Source organism: Trachurus trachurus, assembly GCF_905171665.1.
Source record: "Trachurus trachurus genome assembly, chromosome: 21".
In the NCBI taxonomy this organism is placed as follows: Eukaryota; Metazoa; Chordata; class Actinopteri; order Carangiformes; family Carangidae; genus Trachurus; species Trachurus trachurus.
The window spans coordinates 15,714,457-15,724,234 of record NC_139899.1 but is presented as its reverse complement, the minus strand read 5'-3'; the positions used below and the strand labels follow the sequence as shown (position 1 = coordinate 15,724,234).

Sequence of the window (9,778 nt, the reverse complement as noted above, 5' to 3'; positions counted from 1 at the left end):
CAGACATGTCAATATCAATTCACAGCCTTTTGCACTTATGTGTGGGGGTCTAGTGGCACACAGTTGGTTTTAACTGATAAATACTTGAACGTTGGAAAACTATGGCCCCTAAAGTGTTACCCCCGCCCACCACTGTTTCATTCTTAGAATAACATGATTAGCAAGTGCCACTACAAACAAAGATTCATCCTTTGAAACATTTCACTGATGCAGGGATATTAATAAAGCAGCACTTTTGACATATCTCCAAAATTATGACAAGCTCTATGATTGATCATAGGCGTCAGAGCACTGTCTTTATCAGGAAATGAGCATAATAAGCTTAATTTGAAAAGCAACATTAATCACAGTCCTGCAGACAAAAATATTAACCCAAAATAATATGCCAGTATTTCATTAATTAACTGGTTATGAGATTTCTGCTTTTGAAGCGCTAAGATGTTTATTTATGTGGATCTAATAATGATGTCAATTTGCTCTATTGAAATGTTAAGTGCAATAGTTTTAGGAGTTTTAACAGGCTTTTCTCTAAGCGTGGGTTAAGTGGACTGAGATTGCATTTTATTGACTTTCTTTCTGACTGAACTGGAAGCATTGATTTCATCAAACTTATTCCACCATTTTACTAATAATTCTATAAGGGGGAACCAGATGTTCAAGGTCGACAATCAAAGCTTATTACCGAACGTGATTCATATCAGTGAAAAACAGCTATACAATATGACTGCTGAGTCCTATGAGCCATTGAATGTGACAGCCAGAAAATAAGAGATTGTTTACCAAAAAAATCTGTAAATAACCTTTTACCACATCTTTATAAAATCACTGACAAAAAAAGGAAATTGATGTGACTGCTCAAACAATTTGGGGACTGCAATAATGTAGTGGGTAGTGCTACTGTAATATGTCACTGAAGTTCTCTACCTTGAGCTCTTTGCTCCTGCATGAATACAGGTATCTGTGCCTGTTCCAAGCTTGCAGATATCCCATTCTTTACAATTACGAGCGTTAATACTGGAGTTGCGGTGATCCTGTGTGACTGTTGGAGTAGCTGGGACCTCTCACGCCACCTCAGTGGTACAGAAGAAGTGCACAGACTGCTTTCAGGCAATCAGTGGCATCAACATGGCCTATTATAGTACAGATGAATTGTGCCAAAGCATACAGTGCGTGAAGGATAGATACAATGACACAGCATCCACTTAAGAATCCTGTGTTTGATTTTATTTTCCAGTATTTATTATGAATGATATATTGAAATGTGTATTTATTGTGGTTTACTAAAAGTCTGTATTGAGTAAATTGCTTCACTATCTTAAAATTGTCTTCTGTTTTATGCTGGTTGTGAGTTGTTAAGCTTCATGTGCCTGATTTATTTAATTCAATTTCATATTCTGTGAAATGCATACGTTTTGCACAAAATCGTACCAATTTTGTTTTTTCAATATGTTGGGTTTTTCCAAGTGTAGATAGAGCCAACTTCATTTTCAGTTGTTTCATTTTTAACATGATTTTGAAATATATTAAATTAAAATTGCTCTTTTGATCTTAACCACTCCTGATGTAATATTTTTATATCCATGCACCAATGATGCCACAGCATTGAGGTACAGTAACTTGTCAGTGATTTCTGAGTACAAAGCGCCCTCTGCAGACCACCAGGAGAAATGACACAAAGTGGTTCTCGACTGAATCCAACTAAATTTATTGAGCTCAAAATAACACATCTTGAAAACCAAGGCACGCTGACAACACCATACAGCTCCCTTATAAGGAAACCACTCAAACTTGATCTCACCCAGTCACAACATAAAGCAATTCACAATATTCCACAGCCATCTTAACACTAGCGCCTGCACCAGAAATTCACGTGGAGAGGGAGAGTTTCAGGTATTTGATCTGCAAATAAGGTTAAGTGTGTGTATTAATTGGGTGCATTAATTTTACTTCGAAATTTCCCTTTTTAAGACACCAAAGTATATTATTTTAAATAATACAGGTAAACACTTCCACAATTAATTGATTTGAAGAGAAATGCATCCAAAAATAATGCTTGTGCTGTTAATTAAGCATTCAAATACAGTTGTATGTTTGTATGGATGACAATATGAGCATTCAAATGATCATAATTCTCTCTTAATGTCTGTTTATATAGCAAAAGGTTTCTGGTCTTAAGAGTTTGAAAGCTAAAAATAATTTTCCCCAGGAAAGTTACTGAATTAAATATGTAACTTGACCCTTGACCCTGATCTGAAGACTTTTTTGATCACAACACTGCAGAAGCGGATATCCTGTAACAGAAAATTGTTACTTGTAACATACCACCACCCATTCCATCACCATCCTCCAACCACCCAGAATAAAAAAACATCCAGTGCACTGAATGGTAACAAATAAGAGGTTTAGCTTTCTTTAAAAAAACAAACAAAAAAACATTTTCTTAAAAAAATGGGGGACAATGCACACCACTTTTGTGTGTTTCATAATTTCCCTTCCAGTCTCTTTGGTGTATAACATTTGGGAATTCTGTGTGTAAATGTCGGCGATCTACTGTGCTTTTTTGTTTTAGATTCCAGTACAAATCACAAAGGAAATACACTGTGGCTGGTTTTGTATACCTAATACTGGATGTGTTGGTTGTGAAGACTTAGAGCTGTCAAATACAAAAGAGGCACTTATCAACACAGTACGTTTTCATTGTTTTTTACAAATCTCAGTTCACAGTCAGATTGGGGGCATTGTTTCAATGCTTCCTTCCAGCAGTGGCACACTCCCAAAGTCCAAACTTTCCAGCAGCAACAGTTCAGTTCCTCTACATATAAAAATAAATTAAAACTCAAGGTCATCGATCTAAAAAAAACTTGCATATTAACTCCATACTGTATAGTATACCCATTGTCCTAGTATGCCTATGCATACAGAGTAGCTATTTAAGTGGTAGGTTGTACACTCAGACAAAGGACCAGTGCTGGTATCTGTCTGAAGGGTTGCAGATAGTAAGAGTGGGGTGCTCAAGACGGGCACTCAGACACTTTTTCAGTCCTGGAACGTAGAATAACTGGTTCTATATGAAGAGAAGACAAAGCTTTTACTTTCCCAAACACAAATGATAATCCAGGTATCTCAAATCACATTATAATGCAGAAATGCAAACTAAAAATATGAAAAGGAAAAATAAAAACTCACATCCTTCAGTTCCCATTTTTGTTCTGCTCCTACAAATGTGTTCCCGCCTTTATACTGGCACTCCTCCAGTTTCACAGCCCCCTCTCCCCCGTGCAAACACAGCTCCTTCTGAATGTTGTGTCTAATCTCACGACGTGTGGAGTACTCAAAATACTATAGACCAGAAAACAGATTTTAAAAAAGCAATCAATCACTGCAATTAAAGGCATTAGGCATTGCGATACGGAAGATCATTAGGGCCAACAACAGAGATTTTTTTTTTTGGGGATTCTGAGATAAAAACTCTGAATTTCTCAGATAAAAAGTCTGAATTTCTGAGAAAAAAAGTCAGAATTTCTGAGATAAAAAGTCCGAGAGTTTTTCTCTCAGAAATTCTAGGTTTTCAACTCAGAAATTCAGACTTTTTATCTCAGACTTTTTCTCAGAAATTCTGATAAATTCTGAAATTCTGAGTTTTTATATCAGAATCTTAAAAAAAGTCTCCGTTGTTGGCCCTAATGCTCTTCTGTATTCTGAAGATTTGTCATGCAGTGAGAGAAGATACGTTTCTTTAACCAACCTGGTTTCCTCCCAGTCCGTGACATGGGTACATGATCAGCTGTTTCCCACCCTCATTGTTCTCCCCAGCATCCAGACAGGAGTCTTTGCCCACATTTTTTACCTTTAGAGAAAGAAAAGGGAGGAGGAACTTCAGTCAGAGGAAACAAAATGAAAAACTAACATCCAGTGCAAGCTGTTCAAACAACTTTAGTCTCTGGAGTGCTTTCAGTGGTGTCAAATTGGAACTGCTCACTACCCTCTGGAGATCCTAAGTGGAAACCCACAGTGGCTAGACAGAGCTCTGAGGTTTGGAAAGAGGAGAGCTGGTGGTGTGGTGTGTGATCTTACAGAGCCAAAGCGAAGTGGGTTGAGATCGGGCATGAAGACTTCTGGGTAAACGTTCTTCAAATACCAGGAGAAACTGTTGCATGTCAGCCGCGCCCGGAGGTCCACCCGTTTGGAGATATCTCCAAATGTCCTCTGTTAAAACAATAACAGGGAGGAGATCAAAGCCATTTCTTTGAATTGTTTGTCAGCTTGTGTTGCTGGTGGGCTGGATGCCAACCGGGTAATTTATTTTAAGGTTACACAGCCCTTTCATTGAATTGTTTTCTATGCCATACAGAGCTAGCTGTAAGTAGGAAAAACACAAGCAAGCAACGTTAGCAACTTCTTGTCCCAGTAATTCTGTGGGCTAATTTCTAACATACTGATGTTAAAGCAGAAGTAAGCGGAATATTTGTGTTAATATAAGTCTTAAATAGTTATATCTTCCGACAGCAATCACTTATATAGAGTGTTTGGTCTGAAACACGGGTCTGTCAGTCACTCTGCTCTGCTGTAAGCCGAGGAGAAAACTTTCCTTGTATCCTACAACCTTTATCCAATGAGGAGAGAGAACGGCATAAAGGGGCAGTCCTCTCTGTGTGTGCAGCCAAGGGATGCGCGTGAATGTGGTGACGTAGAGACGAGGGCGGGGACTGCTAACTCCATCCGCTGACAGGAAGTTAGCCAAAACGACCGGATCGCTTACTTCTGCTTTAAGCAGGTGTGGTATAACATTCACTTCACATGTTAGTTAACCATGTTACTGTGCCAATATTTGCTAATTAGCAACCTACAAAGTACGACCGAGGCTGATGGGAATTTATTTTCTAGGTATTCAATTATAAAGCAGATGTAAATACTAAAGTAAAAAAATTGACCTGATAATAGCACGGAAGGGGAGGTTAAAGGGCTAACTAAAATTATTGCAATCATGTCATCCAGGGACCAAGAGTGTCTGCATCAAATTTAATGCCACCCATCTAAATAGTTGTTAATCTATAGAGAATGTTAAGCTATTTAAATATTTCAGTCTAATGTGGTGGACCCAGTGACCAATCAAAATCTCCATCAACAGAGCCAAACTCTGAACTGTCATCCAATTATGGAAATAAAAACACTGTAAGAAAACCAACTTAATGTGGCCTTAAAAAAATATTCTACTTCAGTTTAGTTCTATATAGTCAATGACTGTGTTCCAGTGCTCTAATGACTCCTTTCTTAAACAAATTAACCACAGATAAGTGTATTAGATCACTGCCTTTTAAACTGAAGTGTAACGGTACATTTAAAAGGATTTTCAGGCAGCCTCATGCTCTTGAATAATGAGAGCACTTACTATAATGATGAGAATGCTGCTCACACTGATAACTACAACAGTGGATTCCTTGGAGCTGTTGATGATGGCTTGTCTGTTTGAAGGCAGCGGGAGTGGGCTGCCCCGTTTTGTGAGGTGTAGCCCTGAGGGAACTATTTATTGCACCTCTGGGACCACATGTTGGGGAATGCTGAGAGCCAGTGTCATTTACCAGAACTGACTTCCTTCAGGCCCTTTCCCCTCTGTCGCTTAACAGCCTTCAGCCCTCGAGAGCTAATGCACATCTGTATTCTGAAGAATGTGTTTCATTTCTGCAGAAAACCTGAAGTGAGAATTACAGTAGTGAAAAGCCGAGTCCTCCTCTGATTCCCCTTTCCCCTGCAGAGTAGGCTATATCAAGTTAGTCATGATCAGGTTGCTGGAGCTGGATTTACTCAAACTTGTCTCAAGATGGGGGCGGGGGATAATGAGAGATCTTAAAAAGTACTTGCATATTGCCATGAGATGTAGAAGTGAAAGTTAATACTGCTGAGCAATGTGCTGTTCCATCAAAGTCAGTGAATTTGACAGAACATCTGAAACAATCACAGAAAAGACACCCAGGATGTCGGAGGCAACGTTTAGAAGCGGTACGTACATCTTTCGCCATCTGTGCTGCTTGCTGGTTACGACGGTAGAAGATCTCCTTGTAGTCGTCCATCCACACCTCGGCCAGTCGGACCTGGTTGCGAGCGATCACTTGTGTACCTTTTGGGAAGGTGTGAGGACTCTTTGTGCGGAAAACATGGCCAACAATGGAACAAGGGATGATCTCCAGCTGTCCTCCACACTGCCACACCTGCAAGTTAATGGGAGACAGCGCAGAACAGATGCATAATGACGTGCATTTAGACACAAGAACACCTTTGCAGTTATTTGGTGAATGAAAATATTCAATGGGTAAATAACATTCAATGCTAAATAAAACTGTTGCCATACATCCACAGTGACAACTTAGTGATGTCTTACCCTGAATGACATTTCAATATTCTCCCCACCCCAGATTTCCATTTCTTCATCATAGCTTCCAATATGGTAAAAGTATTCTTTTGAGATGGAGAAGAGCCCACCAGCAAATGTGGGAGTCCTGTGGAAAAATTTAATTTAGGAGCTTTAATTATATCTAGCAAGAAATAAGAGTTCATATGAAGTTGCTAATCTATATTCATGCACCATTTGTGCTTACTTGATGGGATATGTCTCATCTTTCCTCCTTTGTCGCTCATGATCTGGGAGACTCTCCCAGCCAAAAGCCAGGCCCCAGTCAAAGTTTCCCCGGTTGTGGTTCTGGCCATAAGGGGATGGTTTCATGAACTCAAAGGTATTGAGATCAATAGTGGTTATATCAGGACTGACTACAGCAGTGTAGTTATCTGCTATCCTTGCCAGCAAAGGCTCCAGCCATCCATTGAAGCATTCACCTGTTGACACACACAGTTCATTCCATGACTTCCTTCCGCACAAAACACAGCAAAACGCACGGCAGCCACACCTATAGGTACTCAAGAGGTGTAACAACTATTGTTGGTCAGTATTTGTTTAAGTCAGGGTGTGGCTAACCACTTTAATGAGTAATATATCTGAGGTGTTGACTAACAGTGGGCGTCAAGAAAGGTGAGCGTGTCACCGGTGGCCACAGAGGCACCCAGAAGCCGAGCAGTGATGAGTCCTTTCCTCTCTCGCTGTCGGACAACTTGCACAATGCTCAGCTGCTTCAAATAATCATCCAGCTTGTCCTTTAATTCATCTGAAAGCACAGGAAATCCATTACACATGGAGTTATACTACAGGGTGAAAACAGTTAAGAAACAATAAGTCACTCTTGTACATAATATTCACAGTGAAGAGCCAGAAAGGCTTAGACTCTAAACAGATGAAAAGGACATTTTGTCTCCTACCTACACTAGACTTGTTAACTCAGTTAACTGACTCGTTTCTTAGCACAACTTCTGCTGATTCCTCTTAGGAAAGTATTCACTAGCAGCCTCTCACTTCCCCTTGTAACCCACTTCATGGGCCACAGAAGGAGCAGGGAGCTCCTCTCTGCACGTTTCATGGCACACCAAAGAACTGCCCACCCAACACGCAGCATGAAATCGAACCCGAAAGAGAGTGGGGCGGTCCTGAAAGGCCCTATTGAGTTTTACCGTCCACGCTGGCGTCGTCCACCAGAATGATCTCCTTGAGGAGAATGGCAGGGGAGGTGTGGAGGACACTGTATACTGTCCTCAGCAGAGTACTCCAAGCCTCATTGTGAAACACAATTATCACACTGGTGGTCGGCAAAGGGGGGCATCTCTTGAAGGTTTGCTCTATACATCTGCAGCAAGAAGGAAAAAGAGCACAAAGATGTGACTGTCCAGCATAGCTCCTGAGTGGCACAATAGTCTAGTTATTACATCTGCAGACTCTCCCCTGTGGGGTGTCCATTTCAAATGTGACACAGCGTGTGTAGCAGCCTCTGCAATAGCTGCCATGTCAGAGTGAGAGAGACTCTGCAACTCACCCAAGACAGCTCATACATGGACAGGATTTGTGTCAGTGTCATGCACTGACTGTGTACTGGCATGTATGTGGACTTACATGTACTTGGATGTACTGCAATTAGCCAAACATAACTGTGCTTCTTCCTGCACTGGCCACAGTAACTGGCCAGACAAGCTGAAACAAAGTCCCAGGCAGAACAATCATCTTTGTGGTTTCTGCCTGAGATTTTCCCCAGTGACGAAAAGCAAATATGATGAATTTGTTTGGGTTAGGCTGTCCACTCTGCATTACCCCATCTATATTACAATCATCTGTGTGGGTGTTTTTCAGTGTGTGACTTGAAGTTATATTCTGGGCCAATACATGTGTCCATGGAGTAGTAATAGCCTAAGTGGTGCACATCTTGTACAGCACCAAAGCTACATTTACAACCCACTAGGTGGTGCAATTAGATGATTTCTTTTTCTTTCTTTAAAAAAAAAATCAAACTCATTTGAAGAATAAAGTTACATTATTTGATCAACTCTATTCACTTGCACCACAACCATATTGTTCCTCTCACATTTTAGTGCGACTTTTCATGAAATATTTTGTATAAGTTTAACAAATGTGTAAAGATTATACAAGCTGACATACTCTGGTGGTCTTGTGTCTGCGCCCAGGTCTCTGCTCAGGGAGATGCGGTCACTGGCATACAAGTTAAAGCAGTGTTTCTCTTCACCCCTCTCCTTCTCCTTCTGCTCTTCAGGGCTCAGTGAGTCTGTATGGAAAGGTTTCCCAGCAGCTCCAGGAGCTAGGGGACTCTGAGGTGGCCGCTCCAGAGCTGGCCTGAGCTCAGCAGCAGTGTAGTGACCTGGCAGGCAGGACGTGCCGTCTGCTTTGTCTTGCTGACGTACGGGGGCTCTGATCTGCATCTTTGGCATTGCATCCCTGAAGTTATTGACAGCTCCCATCACCATGCCCAGCATGGCATCCCGCTTCACTGCCATCTCCTTCAGCCAGGGGTCCTCCTGCTGGCTTTGGCTCCCCACTTCCCATTGTATGAGGAACACAAATGTGACAAAGACTAGTGCCACTATCACCAACTTAAGTGGATGCAGTCGCCTTCGAAGCACTCTGCGGAGAGCTGTCATTCTTCTGGAGAGGAGAGCCAGCTGACTTTGGACTGAAATTCAGCTGTGATTAATACATTCAAGTGATTAATGATGATTACCAATCAGTATTGGTACAATAATCTAATTTAAGATGTATGTTTGAGGGGGGAAAATACGGGTAAGCAGTGCTCCATATCTTGTCATGTTACTACATGAACATGTTCACTCAAAGCAACTTTATAGCTTTTGGTATTTGAAGCAGAAACAAAGTGGAACCGATTCTGGTGAAAACTAAAACTGCTCTGCTTGTATCTTCAAATCACATATTTTACATCTGCACATGGAATCAGCAAACAAGCCCTGCTCTGCATTCCTTCAGTGTGAAACACCACGTACCATGAGTCGCTGAACAACAGGTTAAAGTTGGAAAAGCCCTTTTAAATCGTTCCTATGAAATCCATGGCATCCTGCTTTGACCGGAGATCCTCTGTTTGTCGTTTGAACTCCAAACGAACTTTCCGCGGAGACTCCCCCCTTTAAAAAATGAAAAGATTTGCTCTGTTTTCTGGAGTCTCCCACAAACTTCCGTCTCGCTGGATCAAGGTGCGCTGAGCTCAGGTAGAAGGAGGAGACGTGCTTGCGCGCGTGCGCAGAGAGGACTCCAGCGTGTCAAAATCCATAACTGGGATACAAATGAGAGAGACAGACAGAAGAGACGATCCAGATGAACAGGCTTGACAATGATGCAGAGTTTAACTAATATTTGCCTAATTAACTTCAAACTCAAACA

At 41.2% G+C, this 9,778-nt stretch overlaps 1 protein-coding gene across 1 annotated transcript; it reads right to left on the bottom strand.

The window, feature by feature from the left end:
- Positions 1 to 2,950: 2,950 nt before the first annotated feature.
- galnt3 (UDP-N-acetyl-alpha-D-galactosamine:polypeptide N-acetylgalactosaminyltransferase 3 (GalNAc-T3)) lies at positions 2,951 to 9,027 on the bottom strand (the record flags this gene model as incomplete). Its single annotated transcript, XM_083996484.1, has 10 exons — positions 2,951 to 3,064; positions 3,187 to 3,339; positions 3,746 to 3,847; positions 4,075 to 4,206; positions 6,006 to 6,206; positions 6,377 to 6,494; positions 6,594 to 6,828; positions 7,005 to 7,154; positions 7,555 to 7,727; positions 8,531 to 9,027. The coding sequence occupies 10 exons, from the start codon at positions 9,025 to 9,027 to the stop codon at positions 2,951 to 2,953; spliced, it is 1,875 nt and encodes a 624-aa protein (XP_083852610.1).
- Positions 9,028 to 9,778: the final 751 nt, after the last annotated feature.